We start from the raw sequence: 25,000 nt of genomic DNA, 5'->3' as shown, positions 1-25,000 counted from the left end.
TGCGTGTGTGCGTGTGTGCGTGTGTGCGTGTGTGCGTGTGTGCGTGTGTGCGTGTGTGCGTGTGTGCGTGTGTGTGTGTGTGTGTGTTGTGGGCAGGTTCACAGGTCACTGGTTCTGTTTTCTAGCCTCATTACGCCGCAGTAAGCCATGCCACACCCCCCCCCCTCCCTACTCCCCAATATCCCTCCAAACCTCTTCTCTTCTCTTCTCTCCTCTCCTCTCCTCTCCTCTCCTCTCCTCTCCTCTCCTCTCCTCTCCTCTCCTCTCCTCTCCTCTCCTCTCCTCTCCTCTGCCTTGATCTTTTTGCCGTGTGCTGAAGCCTCATGGTCCCCTCCAAACCTCTTCTCTTCTCTTCTCTTCTCTCCTCTTCTCTCCTCTCCTCTCCTCTCCTCTCCTCTCCTCTCCTCTGCCTTGATCTTTTTGCCGTGTGCTGAAGCCTCATGGTCCCCTCATAGGATGTTGATTTGGTCTGCTGCACGCGCATACACAAACAAGTCACGTCAACAGTATGTGCAGGTCATGCACATAGGATTATGGCACTCCTCAAGTGTAACACACAATAACTTCATGCATAACTTTACATATAACACCTACAGTAACACTAGTTACTCTAGTTACCAGTTACTACTAGTTATCTTTGCCCCTTACAGCATGCCTCTCACACATATAACATACAGTATTTCCCAAATATAACGCCTAACGTAACACTGCCCAGAAAGACGAAGTGTCTGAAAAGATGAAGATTATAAAAGGCCTTTGGGAGAGGGGCTGTATCCAAGCTAGGAGGGAGTCAGTGTGAATGGCTTGTGAATAGGGATTTACCAAATACTAATTTGTAATATTCTGCCGAATACCCAATCCACTGCTTAAGATTTGGCTGAATCTGAAACGAATACCGAATCCTACTCCGATTACCGAAACTGAAACTGAATCTGATCCCCGTCAACAAGGCCGAATTTGTCCGAAACCGAATCTTTGAGTCGGCACATTGACAGTACATTACTACCTGTGTATAGAGTGATGCATTTGTCTTACATCAGTAATGTTCAATCTGAACTGCTCATTCACTTTTAAGTCAAATCAATCAAACCTAACCAAACCATGTTCAGTAAGAGTGATCTGAGGCTAGGGGTTTCCAATGAGCCAGTCTTAACTAAATCCAATTAAAGTTTTGAGATAGCAAAATCTATGGTGACAAGTGGACAAGGTGACAAATTGGCTTTCACAGTACATAGCTACTATACATATACTGTAGTGCAGCCGTTGTCAAACACCAAGGCCCACTTTGAAATGTGAAAAAATTCTGGAGCCCAATATAACATAATAACTTATTATATTATATTATATTATATTATATTATATTATATTATATTATATATTATATTATATTATATTATATTATATTATATTATATTATATTATATTATATTATATTATATTATATTATATTATATTATATTATATTATATATTATATTATATTATATTATATTATATTATAAGTTAGGGCCTATTTTCAGAAAGATGTGGCCACTGAGTGGCCTCCTAAATTCTGAATATGAGATTAGCATGAAACAAGCCAGCATTCACAGCTCAGAGAAATATGCATTAAATACTGAAATGCTCTATTAATAGTTAGGAGGAAATAGCCAACTGTAGCAAGCCAAAACGGCAAAGTTTCCTCTCACAATCGACTAAAAATGATTACAAATATCCATTTTACACATACATCAACACCATAAGCATGAAAACGCACCATATCACAATGGCAGATAGAAAGTGTAACACTGTACCTCGCGGGTAACTCGTACTAATTAATTCACGAAAATTACTTTCGCAATTGAAATGACACAATGTTTACACATAAATCCTGCCTAATAGTACCTTACCGCATCAAAGCACCAAATAAGGAAGTGTACTCAAGTTTCTGGACGTACACAAGAAAGACACAAGACAACTAAACAAGATGTGAATATCTAAGCACCATGTGAGTAAATTTGAGGATCATTTCCCCAGACCTCTCGCGGCCCACCTGCAATGCTGGTGGGCTGCGACCCATAGTTTGTAGTTAGTATGTGTAGAGGATACAAAATTAGGTAACGTAAGATGGATAAAAGCTCTAACCCAGTAAGCATTTGTGTTAGTGGTCGGCTTCATTTTGTGTGATAATAAACCTTGATGAGAGAAGTGTGTCAAGGCTTTTGGATTCTCTGCTCCTGTGATAAAATATTCATTATTAAAAATCCATTTGACAGCTCTCTTTTGTGCAGTGACCCATCTTTCTTCAACGGAGTTGTTACCCACTTTCATATTCATAGCCACCTTCACATTTTTCATTTAATTTTTAAGAGAATACACACGTGTTTGCGTTCACGCACGCACGCACGCACTTACGCACACACGCACGCACGCACGCACTTACGCACACACGCACGCACAGACACACACGTTGCACAAGCTTGAACACACTTGACTAAGGGAATGTGGTTCTGTGTGGAGTATTGTGGTCTGTGTCTGTCACTCTGATTTACTCCTCACCATGATGACTTGTCAACTGGGGTCCCAGGAGACCGCATGAAGACACACACACACACACACACACACACACACACACACACACACACACACACACACACACACACACACACACACACACACACACACACACACACACACACACACACACACACACACACACACACACACACACACAGACACACACAAACGCACACGACGCACACAACGCACACACATACACACACACACACACACACACACACACACACACACACACACACACACACACACACACACACACACACACACAGATTGGCAAATATGCTGTGAAAATGAGCGCTGTTGACATCCATTCAACCATATAGAGAGGCACTATAAACGTACAGTCTTGAGCACACACTTGTCTTGACGAGGGCGACAGGAGACATCAATGTTGCATGATGGGTCACACCAGAGCAATATTTCGCCTCCATGCTTGTCTGAAGTGCTCTCCTCTCTTGTCCATCATCTCTGCAACATAAGAAAGCGACTGTGCGCATACATGTGCATGTAATTGTTGATTGGACAGAAAATCGAATTCCCATTTCTAGAGAGGCAGATAAGTGGAGTGTGTGTCTGTGTGTGTGCATTTGTGTGTGTGCGTGTGTGTGTCTGGGCGTGTGTGTGAGTGTGTGTGTGTCTGGGCGTGTGTGTGTGAGTGTGTGTGTGTCTGGGCGTTTGTGTGTGTGTGTGTGTGTGTGTGTGTGTGTGTGTGTGTGTGTGTCTGGGCGTGTGTGTGTGTGTGTGTGTGTGTGTGTGTGTGTGTGTGTGTGTGTGTGTGTGTGTGTGTGTGTGTGTGTGTGTGTGTGTGTGTGTGTGTGTGTGTGTGTGTGTCTGACAGTTTGGATATAAACAAACGGACAAGAGTTGCAGGATTTTACACTTTGACCAAAAGGAGAGGAAAAGTGGAGCGCATGTAAGGAAACAGCTCTGTCTCATGGCAAACCAATCTTGACTCTCACCTAGTCCAGTAACAGCAAGAGTTTTTATTTCATAGTTGACAGTTGCAAAATCACAATACTTCCTACTTTCAACACGTGCCGTCTGGTTTCAAGATCCTCAAATTATAATTTTTTTCAGTTAAGTCAGCATTCTGTCATCCTTCCTTTGTCCTGAACTCATGACTTTTACAGAACTGCACAGGAGACTTTTTTAACTAATGATTATTCTTACAATTTGTTAAAGAAAAAGACTTTACTTCCAAACCTCGTATGAATTTTATTGGTTGGTATGACAAACAGACAGACAATCTGGCCTAAAGCCATCTTCAGTGCCTCAGTTAGCGTTTCATCAAAGGGGCTTACCTTAGCTTAGCATATCTAGGGCTCTCAGCTAAACCTGCTGAGCAAAAGCCTCTAGCCCCCAGAGGCCCCGATTTCAATCCCTGGCCTTTCCTGCTCAACCAAGCCCGCAGCTATGCCCATGGCTGTGGGTCATTAGGCAAGCACAGGGGCCCCCCATGGTTAGCATGAGCTCCATAATTATGGCACGGATCAGATCCGAACAGAGTTTCATTTACTGGATTTGTGCTGTGAATGGGGCCTTGTCTGGGGTGTTCAGGTGTTGCTAATTGATTGTTTGGCCATCTTGAAAACGACTAATTGATCTGCAGTCGTTTGGAGAGCAGGAAGGCGGAAAGCGTGATAATGAAAGAGCGCAGCACGCTGGTGTGTAGGTGTATACACACGCGCACACACACACACACACACACACACACACACACACACACACACACACACACACACACACACACACACACACACACACACACACACACACACACACACACACACACACACACACACACACACACACACAGAGTGAGAGAGCGAAAGAGACAAATAGAGAAAGACACAGACAGAGAAAGACACAGACACTTACCTGTACACAGTCTGTCCATCACCAGCTAACACAAAGGAACAGGTCAATATTGCTAGAAGTACGTACACACACACACACACACACACACACACACACACACACACACACACACACACACACACACACACACACACACACACACACACACACACACACACACACACACACACACACACACACCAGGGCTTGACATGAACTTTTTCACCCACCGGCCACTGTGGCTAGTGGTTTTCCTAAGTCACTAGCCATTCAGGTATTCCACTAGCCGCAGATTTTACATATAGTTTTTTTCTTCCTTTATCATGATAGGGTACATCTAGCCTCAAAAGATGAAGTGCTAAAGCAAGATGAGTGCATTGCTTTCTAAATGGAAGTAGAAATTGAGTTACTGAGCTTTTTCTTGTCTTGGACTTAAATACTGTGCAAGCAATTGATACATAAGGGGAAAACACAACATAGGCTACTATGGTGTGTATTTCATACCAAGGAATAAGCTGCCAGCCAAATTGGCTAGTGACACTGAAAGTGTTACTAGCCAAAACCAAGTTTTACCAGCATTTGGCCGGTTGGCAGGTGCCAGTGTCAAGCCCTGGCACACGCACTCACACACACACTCACACACACACACACACACACACACACACACACACACACACACACACACACACACACACACACACACACACACACACACACACGTGCGCGCACCAAGCAAGCATTGAGTCTACCATCTAACCCTCTGTTTACCCTTTCTGTCTCCTATATTTGCAGAGCAAAACTGTACTGCCTGTGCGGATAGCTGCGCTATGACCAGAACAGGCGCCCTGTGCTACTGCAAGCCTGGATATGAGATCGCCGAGGACGGAAAAACTTGCAAAGGTACGACACACACACACACACACACGCACGCGCGCACGCACGCACAGACACACACACACACACACATACACAGACACACACACGTGCACACACGTTTTTATTATCAAATCCATAAACACACAGTCATTTTTATTCACACACACACACACACACACACACACACACACACACACACACACACACACACACACACACACACACACACACACACACACACACACACACACACACACACACACACACACACACAGCAGAGTAACTGATGACCTCTGCATAACATTTCAGAGAGCTGTACATCCTCCGTTGGCACCAAAGAAAGGGCACAAATGTGCCTCCCGTTGTTCGAGTGCCTTCAATTTCTCCTGGGGGAGGGGGAATATTTATATCACTCTATCTGTTCCTGCCTGTCTGTGTCTCTACCAGGGGTGCATACTCCCCAGTGGTGAAAGAGGTGAATTTTCGATGTTGCCTGGGAGTCGGTGCACAGGGTAGGTCATATTTGAACCCTAGAGACCGCGCGGGTCTCATTCACTCCATTTCAGGCCTAGACACACACATGCACGCACGCATGCTCGCACGTTCAGACATAGACACACACACGTACGCGGGCACACACAAATACACGCACGCATGCACACACACACACACACACACACACACACACACACACACACACACACACACACACACACACACACACACACACACACACACACACACACACACACACACACACACACACACACACACACACACACACACACACACACACACACGTATGACTCCAGCAGTTAGATCCATCAGGGAGGCCACTGGCCCAGTAGGGGTTGTGTGCTCTAGCCTGGCCCTGCAGCATTCCTGCTGGCCTCCATGGTGGGATGAGCCAGGCCCATGCTGGGGGTGTTGTTTGGAGGAATTTCGGGGCCACGGCACAACACAGCTCTGCTTTCGTTGCACAGCACAACTCATGTGACACAGAGAGCTGCTCTGGTCCAGGACGGGGTTTTAACAGTACTCTCGTTGACACTGGTCTGGGACAGATCCGTTCTGGGTCTGGTGTTGCAGTACTGTGTCGTATAAAGTAATAGTGTGTTCTGCCAAAAGAGGTTCAGCGTTTGGTGCACAACACCCATGTGGCAAAGATTCAATTCGATTTCAATTTGTCAATCTCTCCTCAATTTCATTTCCTCAATCTTTCCTCAAAAAGAGCTGGTCTGGTCCAGGATTGGACTTTAGTCTACTGCAGTCCAACCAGTAATACTGGATCGGTTCTGAGTCTTGTGTTGCAGTCATTTTGGTTCTGTCCATAGAGGCACAATGCGACTTGGCTTTTGTTGCACTCATGTGACACAGAACTGGTCTGAGCTGGACTGGGCTGGGCAGTACAGGAATGACTGTGCCACTGCTCTGGGCCAGATCCCCTTTGAATCTGTCATTTGAAGGTGATGGTTCAGTCAAAAGAGAAAGCAAGATGATTCATGGTAACACTTCCAAATAAGGGGCCATAATTAACAGCAAAGTAGCTATAACCTAATACTTTAGTAAGGGTTAATAATCATTACTTAATGCCACATTAGACACATATTAATTGTTATTAATGCATATGTAAAACATTAGCAAGCAGTTACATAACTATTAGATAACTATTACCTTGTGTTACAAGTTCATAGCATAAAAATTATTTAACTAATAGATAAGTAAGGGTACAGTAATAGTTAAGTAGCTATTAGGTCATACTTAACTAAGGACCAAAATTAACACTTACTTAATACAAAAGTAAGGCATAACTAATGAATAAATAATACCGAAATATTGTCTGTAGATTGAGTACCCATCATGCACTGCACTTCTTGGAGCTAATATTTTCAGACATTACCTTAATTATCACAAAGGAATGGTTTAGTTTCGCTTCAAAACTATTACTCTTCATAATGTTCTGCATTTATTGTAGGGTTTTTACCATTAAAACTAATAAGTGGTATATGAACAAATTACATCTCATCACCCCACCATCATTGAGAAGTGTACGTCCAATCCTTGCTATATAATGGCTCCTATTGCCATTATTACAGTGATTTGAACGAGTGAACGCTAGACGTCACAGTAGACTAATTACTTAACTATTAGGTATGCGCAGCCAACTCTATTATAAGGGTCCCAAACACCAATATCTATGAATTAATTAACCATCAGTTATCCGCAGCCAACTCTAATATACAGTAAGGGTCCCAAACACCAATATCTATCCATTAATTAACCATCAGTTATCCTCAGCCAACTCTATTATAAGGGTCCCAACTCCCAATATTTATGTATTATTTATCCATTAGTTATGCCATACTTTTGTATTAAGTAAGTATTAATTTTGGTCCTTACTTAAGTATGACCTGATAGCTACTTAACTATTAACTGTGCCCTTACTTATCTATTAGTTAAATAATAATGTGCCATTGTCATCTAATAGTTAAGTAACTGCTTACTAATGCTCAACATATGCATTAATAGCAATTACTATGTGTCTAATATGGCGTTAAGTAATGATTATTAACCCTTACTTAAGTATTAGGTTATAGCTACTTACTGTTAATTATGGCCCCTTATTTGGAAGTGTTACCTGATTCATTTTCGTGCTTGACAGATGTTCGGTCTCAGCTCCAAAGATATTTCCTGTTCTTGTTCCTGTTTCAGTTCTAATTCTGATGTGGACATCAGAAGCTGTAGCAGCTCTTGCGTTCACACGGAAGATGTTTGAATTGTGGACAAATACTTAATACACATTGTGTAATTTTATCATCCAACTAATATAGTATGTATCCAAGTAAAGGAAGGATGAATCACTTCGCACTGGTATTCTTTGCTGGTATTTTTATTTGGTGAACAACACGTTTCGCTGTGAGTCTGTGCTGTGTTTCACAGTGAGTGAACCTGATGAAGCAACAGCGAAACGTCTTGTTCACCAAATAAACTACCAGCAAAGAATACCAGTGTGTGCGGATTCATCCTTCATTTACTTGGATTACTTTTACTGCACATCACCAGCACCTTGACGGTGGTTGTGCTCAGGGACACTACTAGAAAATATAGAATGGATATCTTTGAATGCACAACCCAAGGTTTTACGCAAATACCAAGCAATATTGATTTCACTTCTTGCGGAATGGGTATAACCGTTCTTGGCTCAGCTTGAAAGACTACATACATTCGAGGTGAGAGAACGATGTAATGGGGATGTTTTCCGTGAATATCAAGGTCTCCGCGTCAGTGCATCATCGTTCAAGCAATTCCCTTGTGCGGCTCAGTATTTATGGGCGCCATTAAGTCCGGAGGAGAGAAAATGGTTTGGAAACTGGATGTTGCTCCCCTCACCATCAGCAAAGATAATTGCGAGGGGGAAATTACCAAGCAGCCTAATGATGTGTCTGAAGCAGCCTAGTCTTACTCCAATCTACTGCTCAGCTCACACCTACGTGTGTGTGTGTGTGTGTGTGTGTGTGTGTGTGTGTGTGTGTGTGTGTGTGTGTGTGTGTGTGTGTGTGTGTGTGTGTGTGTGTGTGTGTGTGTGTGTGTGTGTGTGTGTGTGTGTGTGTGTGTGTGTGTGTGTGTGTGTGTGTGTGTGTGTGTGTGTGTGTGTGTGAGCTAGCAAACGCACAAGTATCACACACATCATTTCTTGTTTTTGGTTGTTTGTTTGATTCTTTTTTTCAATACAATGACCCATTCATCTGTGGAATTGTGCATGATTAAATGTGATGCTGGTTAAATTAGGAATGGAATGGACAACAGATTTGTTTTATGTAAAATGTTGATAAGGTTGTATGATAAACAAATCTCAAATTGGCATAAATTGTGTGTGCTTCAGCTAATGGGGGAGCTTAGATCAAATTACTCTGGCGCACACACATGCCTTTCTTGTTTTTATTTTTCAAAAAAAAACATTTTTTAATATAACGACCCATTAATCCGTGGAGTCGTGCGTGATTAAATGTGATGCTGGTTAAATCAGGAGTGAAATGAACAACAGATCGTTTTATGTAAAATGTTTATGAGGTTTTATAATAAACGAATGCCAAATTGGCATAACTCTTTTTCTATTTCATGCCAGCAAGTTTAACATCTATGAACTGCAGTACTGTTAAGGTATACAGTCAAAAAGATTTAAGTTGTTAAGTTCTAGGCAACTACCGGTAGACTATGGATGACAATCTTCACAAGACATACTGTAAAATATTGAATATTCTTTCTTCAAACACTCTTGCCACAAACCTAAATGAACAAAACATCTGTGTAAATTAAACTTTATACATCTCTGCTAAGTTAAATCAATTGCAGAATGTAAAGCCTTGAATAGATTTGCCTCTCTTTTTTGTCGTTATTGCAAACCAGAAGCTATGTCCTCTGTATATGACTTGTTATATTATGTGTTTTTCTTTTCCTGTCTGACCTTTGACCTTCTTGTGTGATTGGTCAGATTTTGACGAGTGCACCATGTATGGCACATGCAGTCAGACGTGTACCAACACGGACGGCTCGTACTCCTGCTCATGTGTGGAGGGATACCTGCCCCTGTCAGACCTCCGCTCCTGCAAGGCCAAGAACGGTATGCTGATGCTCTCATTTTGTCTTTGTGTCTTTGTGTGTGTGTCCTTGTCCCCATCACAGTCTTTCTATATTATACACATACTGTACACACACTCACTGGCTGCTCTCTCTCTTATTCTCTCTCTCTCTCTCTCTCTCTCTCTCTCTCTCTCTCTCTCTCTCTCTCTCTCTCTCTCTCTCTCTCTCTCTCTCTCTCTCCATTCCTCTTTCCCATTCTCTCTCTCTCTCTCTCAATTCCTCTTTCTCTTTCTCTCTCTCTCTCTCTCTCTCTCTCTCTCTCTCTCATTTTCTCTCTCTCTCTCTCTCTCTCTCTCTCTCTCTCTCTCTCTCTCTCTCTCTCTCTCTCTCTCTCTCTCTCTCTCCCTCAAACACAGCACACAGACTCTCAGACACAGTAATGCACAAGCACCACTCTCACTTGCCGCATTCTGACAAGCGTTCCCTGAAGGCCCAGATCAGTTCACAGCTGCCATAACATTAGCCTCATTAGAAACAGGTCCCCCTCCACCGCAACAGGGCTTCGCAGGGAAACAATGTAGCTACAAGCTGAGTATACAGTCCAATATTTAAAGCTAAGTAGCTTATTTAAGCTCTTCATTTGCCTTGTGGGGAGGGAACTTGTGTGATTTGAACTGCTGCTCAATGTCTGTCGTGTTAGCAGGCAGGAAAGTAGGTTCCCCTACACAAGTTTGTCATCCCCTCAAAATCTGCCTCATTCGTTTAGTTGGAAATGCTCGATGATATTCATGGGCTGTTTCAATCAAATTTGAAATTTCAGAGATAGACCGCTTGGCCAGACTCATTTCAGACTGCGTCTACACAAACCTCATCTCCACTATTAAATTTGAGGAACAGACATGTCGGGATGTTTTGTAACATTTAACCAGCATGCAGCAAAATGTTGGCAATCAGACTGGCTCTTTATAATCAGGATAAGTACTTTGAACAAGGCCAGTGTCATTTAAAGGTAATTTTGGGGAAAGGCTCAAGAGGTACTGATGATTTCTCTATGTACTCTCTGTGCTATTACCATCTTCGCTAATTTGCCCCTCTACTCTCCCGTGCCCTTGTCTTTTTATGTTCCTGCTTGAACCCTTTCATTAGGCTCTCACAATGACCCACCATTCATTTGTCTTGTTTCTACTTAACTTATCCCTTTTGTGTCTGATAATAATGTGAAGGTACATTCTTCTCCAGCAATCATCTCATCATCCATGTTCATGTTTTTTTTCCCTTCTCATCAAAATCTACATATAGTAACACACATTTTTTTCTTGCTAACTCAGATTTTCTGATAAATCAGGATTTATCTTTCTCTAATCTGAAAATGCATGTAGAATACCACTTACCATCATAGATAAACAGTGTATTCTGTACTGTATATGTTTTTTGCCTTTTTCGTTCACATCCATTAGTGACATAAATAATGGCTTCTTCTCGTCCTCTTGTCATCCTCTCATCATCTCACCTGTCACATCCTCTCATCATCTCACCTGTCACCCGTCATCTCACATGTCAGTTTCTTATATACAATAGAATGACTTCAATTTCAGTCATCATCTCATCATTCACTATGACAATGTTATTTTTATGTCTCTCTTTCTTGTCTTTTATTATATCTTATACCTCTCGTCTTAATTTATAAAATGTCAATGTCAATGTGGGCTGTGCAATTAAAGGAGTTTTAATCATGATTTCTAATCAAACTTTTTCATGTGAAGCAGTCTCCATATTCATAAAATGTAGTTCAATCAATGATTTTCTATTTTTCTCTAGAAGTTAAAGTGGTTAAAAGTTAAGTGCTGAATTATGCCAACTGCATCAGTTAAATGTCAGGTGGTTAAACAAAGATCCGGACAACATAATCTGGTATCCGTGTACAGTTATTTATAATAATTATGTTATTTTTGAGAGAAAAAAGAGAGAGAAAAAAATCCATTGTTTAACAAAAAATAAATAAATAATAATAATCATGATTTTTCTATTGACTGAAAAAATCATGATCATAATTGTTTTTTCCCCCAATTGAGCAACCCTTACACAAACAATGTCTTCCTCTGTTGCTCTTGTGTCCTGTGTGTGTGTATGTGTATGTGTGCGTGTGCGTGCGTGTGTGTGTTTGCGCGCACACACGCGCACATGAGTGTGTGTGCGTGTACATGCACCTTATATGCCTCATTTTGCAATTCTATGCATTACTGTGTGCGTGCATGTGTGCGTGCTTGTGTGTGTGTGTGTGTTCATAACCGTGTGTTGGGGACAAAAAAAGACAAAAAACTAAACCAATGTCCCCTCCTGTTGTCCTCCTTAGTTCCTGTGGACCGCCTGCCCGTCCTGCTCATCGCCAACTCCCAGAACATCCAGGCCACGTCCCTGACGGGCGGCCAGGGCCCCAGCCTGCCCTTCACCGGCACCAAGCAGACCACCGCCATGGACTTCCTGTACGCACAGGAAACGGTCTGCTGGATCCACGTGGGCGACGCCCCCGCCGGAACGCAGCTCAAGTGTGCCAAGATCCCCAACCTGAAGAGCGTCACCGACGAGAGAGTCATCAACATCTCGCTCAGCCTGCACAGTGAGTGTAGACTTGGACTGTGTATGCGTGTGTATGCCTGTGCCTGTGCGTGCGTGTGAGTGTGTCCATCTGTCTGTCTGTCCTGTGTTTCTGTCAGTATTACACATGTAGCAACCCAATGTAAGTAGGCTGCCGGATGTGAGTGCCCGGATATCCGCCCGAGTATTTCCATGCATTTGCATTCATTTCCACCATCAGGAATGCTTTGCGGTACCACAGCTACCCGATGTGAGTCGCGCTGTGTCGCCTGACTGTCCCTTCTATAATATGATTGTAGCCTACCGTAACAACTCGGCCTCGGCCCCCGCCACAAATATCCACCACACCACCACGGGTCCTCTGGTGTTGTGATCGTTTTAGTATATTTTTTTCATAGCCTAATACTTGCACATTAAGAGTGACAATTCCATCACGGATGTATAAACGATATGTGCGAATGCAGTCATGTTGAATTTAGGGTGGCCAAACCATGCCATGTCATGAAGAACGTGCATCACATTATTTAAACAGCTCGTGTAAACAGTTATCCTGAGTGCCCGTGTCTTTTTGGAGATCGGAGGCTTGATAAGCAAAGAGATGGGAGAGAAATTAGTTGTGCGCGCGCACACACCTCTGCAATATCCACTGGACACGGAGTTACTGGCTCCAATATTTCAGCGCCCCGTTTGATTCTTTACTGACACTTATAAGTTTACGTTGCACAACCAAATTAATAGGCTATGTCTAAATGAGGCTCTAGTCTCCAATGTGCCTGGTTTCACGTGTTGTTGGCATCACCAAATAATCTGCACAATATGCGGCATAACTTTGAGAGTGCTTCATTTAGACCGGGTAAAGTATTGAGCATTTCTGTCCCTTCAATAATATTAAGATTGTCCCGTAACCAAGTCTCGGCCCCCGCCGCAAGTATCCTCCACACCACCACGAAGGTCCTCTGATGTTGTGACCGTTTTAGGATGTTTTCATATAATACAGAAAGCGTGTGCGTGCGCCTCTGACTGTACAATATCTAGACACGGAGGGAGACAGGCTCCAATATTTATATTCAGCGCCCAGTTCAGTTCTGCACTGACACTTTTAAATGTACATGTAAATGAGTAGGCTATGTCTAAATGTACTAGGCAGGCTCTAGTCACCAATCTGGCTTGGTTGTTTGGGCATCACCAATAATAATGGCATGCGGCATGGTTTCTCGTGTTGCTTTTGCACCACCAAATAATAACTACACAATATGCGGCATAACTGCTGTTTTCTAACTCAGTGAGAAGGCTATGCCCAGATATTCTTTTAACTTGTAGGCTATCCTGACGTTATGTTTCACTAATGTAAGGAGTAAAACTTCCCGAGTGCTAGTTACATTTAGACTGGGTATTCTCGAGACTTTAATGCCTTCCTAAACGGAAGTGTCTGTGACATTGCATCTATTTTAGGTTATAGTCTTGTGCAAAACCTTTTATTTAACATTGCGAATGTGCAGGATGATTTGCTTAGACACGCACGTGCTTCAGAGCAGCTAGAACTGTGCACGGTGACTGCTGCAGTTTTCAGCTCAGTCCTCCTGGATAATAAAAACAAAAGAATGCCGACGAGAAAGTAACGCCGTTATCTTTTGATGGATTCCCGGTGAGGTGCCCGGTTGAGACAGTTTAATTTTCACACCCAAATCAATTCAGTTAGGCTATAATTTCATTAAAAAAAAATTTTTTTTTGATTTTATTGGTCACGGGCCTATTCTTTTGATTGAGAGATCAAGGAACTCTCTGGTGTCACCGAAACGGCGATGTGTGGGCTCTTTACGCACGTACCTATGTCCCTTCCATCTTCAGTCAGACTCAAATCGGACCGAAATCAAGTAGCTGAGGTTAAACTGTCGTAAATACACGACCGAAATCGAGTAGCTGAGGTAAAATTGACGTAAATACTCGGGTGGATATCCGGGCACTCACATCCGGCAGCCTACTTACATTGGGTTGCTACATCACATACACACACACACTGACGAGAGTGTCTTGGCCTCACTAAGAGTTAGCTATCCAAGCAGCTAAACAGATAGGCTACTCATCAACTCCACAGAAGTAGTTTCTTTCTTGTGATTTTACTGAATAAAGTTGTGAAACTGAAATACAAGCATATGGAAAACATACATCAGAAAATGTACATGAATAGACATGAAATACTGCTAAGCTAAGCTACACCATGTGTTTCCTATGGCATTGTGAAAATAGTTCGTTTTTAATAGCATTTTTAATCTACTAACATCAAAATATGAATTTCCTGCATGAAATAAGGTAAACAAATACTTACAGACGTTGCTTGAACAAACATGGACACAAACTGTAGTCAAAATGAGGAGTGGAAGACAAAGGCAGCCATCTCCACTGCTGCCACAGACGAACTGATTTCTGTAACTAAGCTTCAGGCGATTTCCTACTCAAATTGCATGTCAAAATAAAAGTATCCCAAAATCGTTTTTGTAATAAGAGTCATAACAACAAAGCAGGTACATTGTTCTTACCAGAAATGTAACCAATGACAATTGCATGAAAGGAAAAATACTAAATGCAAACCATGACACTCCCCGCCTGGGGTCTGTAAGAACCCACAATTAACTATCTTCATTGCAGGTGCGGTCTTCGGACAGAAGCAGGACCACTTCTGTGACGGGACGAGAGAAAGTCTTTTTGTTTCCATCCCTCGCAGTAGTCACCTCGACCTTCCGGACTAGTCCATCTTGACCTGGGAAAGTCTTTGTGATGACAGCGATCGGCCACTCGTTTCTCTTTGATTGAGAATCTTTGAGTAGAACTACGTCTCCGCATTTCAAGCTGGGCTTCTTGTCCTGCCACTTTTGACGGAGCTGCAACGTGTGAAGGTACTCGCGCCTCCACTTGCCCCAGAAGATGTCAGCCAGATTTTGGACTCTCTTCCATTCTTCCTTGTACCTAGCCCCACCCTCGAAGTTGCCAGGAGGAGGAGGTGTGGACCCTGTCTTCAAGGTCAGGAGCATGGATGGAGTGAGGATCAAAGTTGACTCTGGGTCTGACGATACTGGGATGAGTGGTCGAGCGTTCATCACTGCAGCTACCTCGGCCATGAGTGTAGACAAGACCTCATGTGTCAGCTGGGCTCTTTGCTCTTGTAGCATACAGTCGAGGATGCGCCTGGCGATCCCGATCATCCGCTCCCAGGCTCCACCCATATGGGATGAATGGGGCGGATTGAACACCCAGGTGCAGTTCTGGTCGCTGAGGTATCTCTCGACACTCTCTGGGGATGCGTCAGTGCTGGACATTTGCAGTTCCCGTGAGGCACCTACAAAGTTCGTCCCACAGTCGGAACGGATCTGCCGTGCAGGACCTCGGATGGCGATGATGAAACTACTGGCACTCATTGTCTCGATCAACTCAATGTGCACTGCTCGCGTACACATGCATGAAAACATCACTGCCCATCTCTTGGAATTGGCGTGTCCTCCTCTAGTGCGGCGTGAGGTAACCTCCCATGGCCCGAATACGTCAACACCGACGTATGTGAAGGGTGGTGCTACCTGTAGCCGCTCAGCTGGTAAGTCTCCCATTTGCTGCTGTTCTGTTTTTCCCCGCAGCTTCTTGCAGGTCACACACTTGAACAGAAGACTGGCGATGCTTCGTTTTGCACCAACTATCCAGAAGCCTGCTGACCTGATGGCACCTTCTGTAAAATGCCTGCCCTGGTGTTTCACAGCTTCATGGTAGTGGCGTATGAGAAGCACTGACAGGTGATGACGACTGGGGACAATGATGGGATTGACATAATCCAAGTCTAGGCCGGAGTGCCTTATGCGGCCTCCAACTCTCAACAGTCCATCTGAGTCGAGAATCGGGTTCAGTTTGCACAGGCTGCTTGATGAGGAAATGTTCGAGCCCTCTTGAATGCACTTGATCTCTTCTTTGATAGCGCACTCTCTGGACACTCTTCAGAATGCACTCTTTGGCTTGTGCCATCTCTTCCACCGAGGGCGGACAGATGTGCCAACCTCTGCAGCTGTTGGTGGGAGTAGTAGAGTGAGAAAAGGTGCGAGCAATGTGGATCAAGTGAGCTATTGCTCTGGTCAGAGACAGCTTAACTTGGAGAAGCGCTCGAAGCGCTCAGGCTGCACAGTATCTTCAGGGATGTGCACAATGTTTGCCGTCACCTGGGGACGTATCTCAGAGTCCGCCGCAGGATCGGACAAGGTCGTAGGCCTCTTGAGGCTCGGAGGGGTACAGAGATGGCTTGGTGAGAAAGGCTGGTCCTTTAAGCCATGTCGTGCTGCTGAGAAGAGCCGCTGGCACAGAGCGAGAGCCGTAGTCCGCTGGATTCAACTCCGAAGGTACGTATCTCCACTGTCCAGAGCATGGTGAGTGCCGTATGCGGTGGACTCTGTTGTGCACATAAACGTAGAACCTCCGTGTCTGGTTGTGGAGGTATCCTAACACCACCTTGCTGTCAGTGTAGTACACTACGTTGTCGAACGTCACATCCATCTCTGTTGTGATCATCTCTGCCATCTCCACGGCGAGCACTGCCGCGCAGAGTTCAAGCCTCGGAATCGTTAAGTCAGGTTGAGGCGCCAACTTCGCTTTCCCATACACAAAGCCAGTCTCTACATGCCCCTCTTGAGATGAGACTCGGATGTATGCCACTGCAGCCACAGCTTTCACTGATGCATCAGCAAACACGCAAAGCTCCTTTCGCTGGGCCCCTGATGTAGAAATGGGTGTGTAGACACGTGGGATCTGAAGTTCCTCTAGGTCTTGCAATGAGTCTCTCCATTTCATCCACTCTGCTTCCATGTGGTGTGGGAGAGGCGAGTCCCAGTCGCATGCCAGGCTGGTGAGCTCTCTCAAGAGCAGTCTGCCTTGAATGGTGACTGGGGCTAGGAACCCTAGCGGGTCGTAGACACTGTTCACAGTCGATAGCACACCTCTCCGAGTAAAGGGTTTCTGCTCACAGGTGATTCGGAACGTGAATGTGTCCATTGAGATGTTCCAGGACAATCCCAGACTGCGTTGGATAGGCAGGTCATCCGCGAAGAGATCCAGGTCTTCAATATTTTGAGCACGATCACCAGGCGGAAAGGCTTCCAGAACTGCAGGTCGATTGGAAGTGAGCTTGTGTAACCTGATGTTCGAGGCTGCAAGCATTTGTTGAGTTTGCTTTACAACATTGATGGCTTCTTCTTCAGTGCTGAATGATTTCAGTCCATCATCCACGTAAAACTCGCGTTCAACAAATCTTCGAGCTGCAGGACCAAAGTCTGCTTCACCTTCTTCGCCAGCCCTTCGTAAGCCGTATATGGCGACGGCAGGTGAGGGACTGTTTCCGAAGGTGTGGACTCTCATCCGATACTCTGTGACTTCACGTGCCATGTCATTGTTCTGGTACCACAGAAAACGAAGGAAGTCTCTGTGGTCCTCCTTCACCATGAAGCAATGAAACATGTGTTCGATATCAGCTGTGACAGCCACCGCTTCTTTCCTGAACCTCATGAGCAAGCCTACTAGGCTGTTGTTGAGGTCGGGGCCTGTAATGAGGACGTCGTTGAGTGACACTCCGTCATAGGCTGCACTGGAATCGAAGACGATGCGGATTTTGTCCGGCTTCTTCGGATGGTAGACTCCGAACAGAGGTAAGTACCAGCATTCTTTGTTTGCTTGGAGTGGTCGTGCGACCTCTGCGTGTTGTCGCTTGAGCATGTTCTCCATGAAGTCCAAGAAGTGCGCCTTCATGGCAGGTTTCTTGTCCAGTGACCGTCGTAGGGACATGAGCCGGTCATAGGCGAGCTGCCTGTTGTTGGGTAGCCGTCTCCTCGACGAATGGAAAGGTAGAGGACCAACCCAGTTGTTGGCGTCATCTTGATGGAACTCCTCATCCATGATTCGCAGGAACTCCATGTCCTCAACTGAAGGACCAAGCTTGTGGTCGTCTGAGGTGCGATCGAAGATACCTTGACCCAGGCTCTCAACGTTGAGAGGTGTCATCGTGCTGTATGCTCGGCTAAGCGCTAGCTGATGACGACTGTTGGGCTTTTCTGCGTAGGCGTCTTTCACCTTGATTTGACCACTGCATGCTGGAGATAGCTTGTACGACCGTTTTCCAGTACTGTGGTCTTGAAGCTGTTCACCTGGAGAGGTCTGTGGGTGGATCCAAGACAAACGTTTCCGACGATTACCCACCCCAAATCCAGCTTCTGTGCAAATGGGGAGTTGCCCACACCATTGATCTGATCTCTGACTTTGTGCACCCTTAGGATGTCCCGGCCTAACAAGAGGAGGATGTCGGCGTTGGGATCCAAAGGTGGGATTTCATCTGCAATGCACTTCAGGTGAGTGTGGTGGCGGGCAGCTTCAGGTGTAGGTATTTCGGAGCGGTTGCTTGGGAGCTGATCACACTCAAGAAGAGTAGGTAAGGAAAGACTCAGCTTCTTGTCGACTGACTCAATGGTGAATCCGCAAGCCCTTCTCCCGGACATCTCCGTTAGCCCGGCACATGTCTTCAATGTGTATGCATGCGAAGATCCCTTGATCTGAAAGACGTCGAAGAACTTGGAGCGAGCAAGAGAGCGGTTGCTCTGATCGTCCAGAATGACGTACATTGTCTTGGACTGTTCTTGGCATCCAGCAGGGTACACATTGACTAGGCTGATTTTGGAACATGCTCGTGGGCTTACTCCTTCTCCACACACCTGTGTACACTTTGAAGTCACCTCTTGGCTGTCCGCTTTGTCGCCCTCCCCGCCATGGCTTGCTGGGGGAGGAGACGCTTTGGGTGGCCAAGGGGCTGGACCGGGATGGAGTGCTGATACGTGGGCATCACTTTCACATTCGGTACATTTGATTTCAGCTGTACAATCTTTAGCCAGGTGCTGAGTAGAGGAGCAGCAACGGAAACAGATGGAGTACTTCTTGAGTAGCTGCTTACGCTCATCCATTGTCTTCAGTCTGAACCCGCGACACTTCTTGAGCGGATGTGGCTTTTGGTGGATCGGACACTGTTTACCTGGGTTCACTGCACTGTTCTCATTCTCACTGGGTGACTCTCCAGTAGAAGAGACTTGCGTCTTGTGGACCGCCACAGGTGTTTTAGCTGACCGGTCTGAGTAGCCCTTTTTCACATTTGCAGGTGTAGACGAAGAAGCGAAGAGATTGAAGCTTGGGTCTGTGCGTGCTTTAGCCTCTGTGAGAACAAACTTCACAAATACAGAGAATGGTGGAAAGCTGACAAGATGAGTGCGTTTGTATCTTGAGCCATACGATATCCACTTCTCTTGTATGTTGTGAGGCAATTTCTCCACTATGGGGTGTATGCCTCTGGCAGTGTCTAAGTATGACAGGCCTGGTAGACTGCCATCTAGCTTAGCATATTCCAGCTCTGACAGTAGATCTGCTAGGTCACGCAGCTTCCGTGGGTCGTTGGATGAAACCTTGGGAAACTTTTCCACTTTTGTGAAAAGCGCATGCTCTATAGCCTCAGGTGAGCCGTAGTTCTCCTCGAGCCGTTCCCAGGCTAATGACAATCCAGCGGGCGGGTGACGAATGTTAACTGCTTTAATTCGCTTGATTTGCTCAGCCGAGTCCTTGCCTAGGTACTTCACAAGAAGATCCAGCTCTTCTGCTGCAGACAGATCTAAGCCAGCTATTGCACTCTTGAATGACGCCTTCCATGCCCAGTAGTTTATGGGCTGGTCATCAAATGAGCTGAGCCCTGACGTTACCATGCGGCTGCGTGCTAAGAATTTAGCAAGATCGCTGGTGAGATTGAATGATTGGTAATCTGGTGGCACGGTATTGGTATGGTCAGGCACTCTGGGGCTAGAACGCCGGGGAGCAGGTACAGGTGGAGGACCATTGCTTGAGCGAGGTTGTGGGCTGCTATCTCGCTGGGCGGTTAGAAGAGGAGGCGGGCCATAATCAGCAGCTGTGTGATTTATTGCCGCTTGTAGATCTGTAGCAGCGTGGGGATTTGGCGTGCTAACATCTACATTCCTCATCTGATATGGTGTGGCACCTGTATTAACACTCCTTTGTTCCAGCACATATTTAGTAAGAATTTGTTGTTTAGCTTCTTCGAGATCTGAACTAGAGGCATTACTCCTTATCTCATAGCCCATTTCCATTAATCCAGCTTGTAATGTTTGCATTTCAGCTCTTGCTGCTTCTAGCTCTTCATCTGCTCTAAGCGAATCCAGTGCGGCTTGCAGACGTGCTTGTTCCAGTTTAATTTCTGCCTCTTTTTTTATGAATGTTGCTCTAGTTTGAGCGGCGTCGGCTTTAGCCTTAGCTTGCAAAAACACAATGCTAGATCTGGAGCTAACTGAAGCTTGGGCACCATGAGATGCATGTGATTGAGTCTCAAATCTCGCTGATGGTCTGCGCTCCATCATTTAAATAGTACTTGAAAGACAGTTCAGTAAATGTAAGCCACTTGTGAGTTGGTTTGCCACTTAGCTTTGAAACAGCGCTGCTCCATGCTTGTTGTGATGCCGTCTTTTCACTGTCTTGGCCTCACTAAGAGTTAGCTATCCAAGCAGCTAAACAGATACTCATCAACTCCACAGAAGTAGTTTTTTTCTTGTGATTTTAATGAATAAATTTGTGAAACTGAAATACAAGCATATGAAAAACATACATCAGAAAATGTACATGAATAGACATGAAATACTGCTAAGCTAAGCTACACCATGTGTTTCCTATGGCATTGTGAAAATAGTTCGTTTTTAATAGCATTTTTAATCTACTAACATCAAAATATGAATTTCCTGCATGAAATAAGGTAAACAAATACTTAGACATTGCTTGAACAAACATGGACACAAACTGTAGTCAAAATGAGGAGTGGAAGACAAAGCTAGCCATCTCCACTGCTGTCACGGATGAACTGACTTCTGTAACTAAGCTTCAGAAAATTTCCTATTCAAATCGTTTGTCAAAATAAAAGTATCTCAAAATCGTTTTTGTAATAAGAGCCATAAAAACAAAGCAGGTACATTGTTCTTACCAGAAATGTAACCAATGACAATTGCATGAAAAGAAAAATATTAAATGCAAACCATAACAGAGAGGGTCATCAAAATCTCGCTCAGCCTGCATAGTGTAAGATGCTATGGAACCTTTGGTTGGTTTCCTTACAAGACTTCCCCTACATGTTTCCAGGACTTAATGTTCAGTTCAGTGATGGAACAATTGCACGTAGTGCCCTCCATACGGCCTGCCCTGGTCACAATAGGGCACCCACTACCAACACAGGAGGGCCCTGGGCACAGGGACAAATGCCCTGCTTGCCCTGCCTATATCTCCACCCCTGGTTCAGTTCCATAGGATCACTAGCCACTCAGCAATCAAACAATACAGTAGATGAAAAAGTTAAATGAACCACAAAAGTCAAAAAGTGCAACTTGCAAGTGCGTTTTCCCTTCAGGCGTAGCTGAGAGAAGGTTCATTTGAGCTGTGGTGGATAATTCAACCATGTTCCAACATCAAGAGGATGATTCATTAATCTTGAAAATGGCTTTAAGTGTTGCTTTTAAATCTCACTCAGGCTGCACAGAAGAAGGTGGCACCTTTAATATCTCTCTGTCTGCATGGTAACACTTTTAATCTTACTTAATATGGCGAGGACGTCACAGCACCTAAAAAACTCTCCACACAGTCAGAAAGTCGCACATTATTTCTCAGCCAGGTCTACACAGTGCTTACATCGCCATTAACATATGTGTGTGTGTGTGTGTTGCTCAGTGAAAAAAAAATCTAATTGGATACGCTTAATTAGTTTACCCTGACATCCAGCGTGGGCCTGCAAAGTGAGACACTGCTCAGCATCTCAATGTGTGCGAGAAGTTAGACTGTAGCATTTCACATTGACCTACAGCTTGCATCTCATTAGCGGTAGCGATGTGGTAGTAGTGTTTTATGTACCCTCTCCGTCCTACCCAGAGAAATGATGTTCCTTCCTGTTAACGCCCTCAGTACTTAGTTGGGCATGTTTTTTTCGTATTTCATTAAATAAATGAATGTTTCCTTTTTTGGTAATAAGAGAACATTAACACACTGTACTGAACGTTATAACAGCCCAACACTGTGTGTACTAAATCCATAAAATCAACTTTATGGAAAAGATGACATACAGTAGGCCTACATGTATAAGTTAGACTTTTTGTATCCTACTGTGCTGTTTTGAAAAAAAACCCACCATGGATTGTGTGTGTGTGTGTGTGTGTGTGTGTGTGTGTGTGTGTGTGTGTGTGTGTGTGTGTGTGTGTGTGTGTGTGTGTGTGTGTGTGTGTGTGTGTGTGTGTGTGTGTGTGTGTGTGTGTGTGTGTGTGTGTGTGTGTGTGTGTGTGTGTGTGTGTGTGTGTGTTAAAGTGCCCTTAACATCTCACTACCTACACAATATGTTACAATTAATTATATATATTGTCCAGTGTTGTATCCTGCTAACATTAGTGCCTATTGGAACTGCAGTCGTCACCAGAAGAGGAGTGTGGATTTGCATTGTAGGTTTAACTGTACCATCTCATTAAGGCAGCACAGCAAGACGCAGCTAACATCTCATTAGCTCTGCAAAGTCATTTACACTTGACTCTCCCATTTGGTTTGCTGTGTAGGGCACAAGCAAAATGTCTACAATGCTTAATACACTAGAAGCAGAATCTTACCGCTTTGCAAATTGTAATAATTACCATTGTAGTGAGCAAGGGCATTCAATTCAGCATTTTTAACATTTACATAACATCTACCACAAGCTGTGCAGATTAATTATGGCATCAAAGCATAGCTTCTCATAGCACTAAATACAGGGATCTTCATAGTAAGACACTTTCTCTATGGTCCCTTTCAAAGATTTAGAACTGAACACAGTGACTGACTACCGGTAATTAAATTTAATTTCCATACCACTTCTGGTTTGGGGAACTTTGGCTGTTTCACCTGTGGAACAGCTATTATGTAGCAAATGAAAATCACTGACTAACAGTGGATGATTCTCCAAGCCACTGTGAGTCTATGCCAGCTAAGTCCTATGAGAAATCCCCTATTTAAAGTCTCCAAGTAACAGTACTAAGTTTAAAAATGACTAGTAGTTAGAGGTGTAAATCACAGCCTCCATGATGATACGATTCAATATCGATATCTTTTTATTCGATGCGATGCGATTTGATTATTTTCGATACTTAACTCATTGGCTGCCAGCCATTTTCATAAAAGAGTACCTCGGAGTGCCAGAGATTTTTCAGCATTTTGGGCGTTTTTTGGAGGCTCACAGAAAATTGAGTTCTGTGTCTATGTCAACACCATACCTATCAAAACACAGATTAGACGCTTATCTGTCATCAGAAAAAAACGGTGTCTCTCTACCCCTTTCCGTTCTTTCATAATCATCTGTCGAAATTAAGTGGAATTCGCCAAAATGCTGCTTTCTAGCCAAAAAGCTGAGAAAACGCCATTTGAAGTAGAACTATAACTGCAAACGTTTTTGCCCATAATGGCATCGTCCTAACAACTCAAAACCTATCAGATGCTATTACAGAGTCTTCTGTCATCTGTAGCCTGAACAAAAGATCGTTTGTATGACCTTTTCAACCTAATATACTGAAATATAACGGGGGTGGACTCGAAAACAAGGGTGTTTTGGTTTAGTTGCTGGCGCGCAGAATGGATCATGACAGCAGGTGCCCCTAACTCCGGGAACTCCCTCCCTCTCCCTCTCCCTCTGATTGTGCTCTCTCTCTCCCCTCGTTGGAGAACGAATCACAGCTGGTTTATTTCCCCTTATTATATGGTTGTGACGTCATCGGTCGAATGCTCCATTCATTTCAACGGGGCTCCCCAACGTTCGCACGTCTGTTATTTTTCGATAACGGACGGGTTGGTCTATAACAGACCGCTGTCAATGGCAACAAGACTTTTCACTGCTAAAGCGACTTTTCAACAAGACTCTAATCAGCTGCTGTGATAGACAACAATTGTTGTCCTGGCTACCTAGCTGTTGCCTAGCGGTGTTCCACAACGGCACTGTTTTGTTTTGCGCAGCAACAATCTTAACATTAAATAGGCCTAAAGAAATGTCCCCGCCATGTGTGAGTCATTTAAGTATATCCATATAATAAGCGGGTTAACTTTCGGCGAGTCGGTCGCTTTGTGGAATAGCAGCACTTCAGAGAGAACAAGACCCCTCCGCTCCGCGTCGGGGTCTAGAGATTCTCTCTGTCGTGCTGCTATTCCACGGTAGCGACCTTCTCGCCGAACGTTAACCCTTACATAGTACCGTGCTGTGTCTTGTGGGGGAGGGAGGCAGGCAGGCAGGCAGGCAGGCAGCTCCGCTTAGCGTAGCTTACTGCAGCTTCTTTGGCAGAGCGGACAATTTGCAGATTGATGAGTACTGTCATCATGGTTCTGCTATAGTGATCTTGTCATATATTGTTCAATGAATTTTCTTTTGATAAAGTACTGATCACATATCCAACATTTCACAAGCCGATTGGAGTGGTGAAGGC

The 25,000-nt window shown here is 44.4% G+C and overlaps 1 protein-coding gene across 1 annotated transcript in view; it reads left to right on the top strand.

Moving 5' to 3' along the window:
• Positions 1 to 25,000, top strand: part of LOC134462691 (low-density lipoprotein receptor-related protein 1-like) — a 260,688-nt gene that overhangs the window by 71,261 nt on the left and 164,427 nt on the right. The window contains exons 4-6 of the mRNA XM_063215836.1: positions 5,208 to 5,315; positions 9,784 to 9,912; positions 12,226 to 12,489. Of these exons, the coding sequence (XP_063071906.1) occupies positions 5,208 to 5,315; positions 9,784 to 9,912; positions 12,226 to 12,489 (501 nt within the window). The remainder of the gene's footprint in view (positions 1 to 5,207; positions 5,316 to 9,783; positions 9,913 to 12,225; positions 12,490 to 25,000) is intronic.

This window comes from Engraulis encrasicolus, chromosome 14, assembly GCF_034702125.1.
Source record: "Engraulis encrasicolus isolate BLACKSEA-1 chromosome 14, IST_EnEncr_1.0, whole genome shotgun sequence".
NCBI lineage: Eukaryota > Metazoa > Chordata > Actinopteri > Clupeiformes > Engraulidae > Engraulis > Engraulis encrasicolus.
This window is presented reverse-complemented; position numbering and strand designations above follow the sequence as displayed.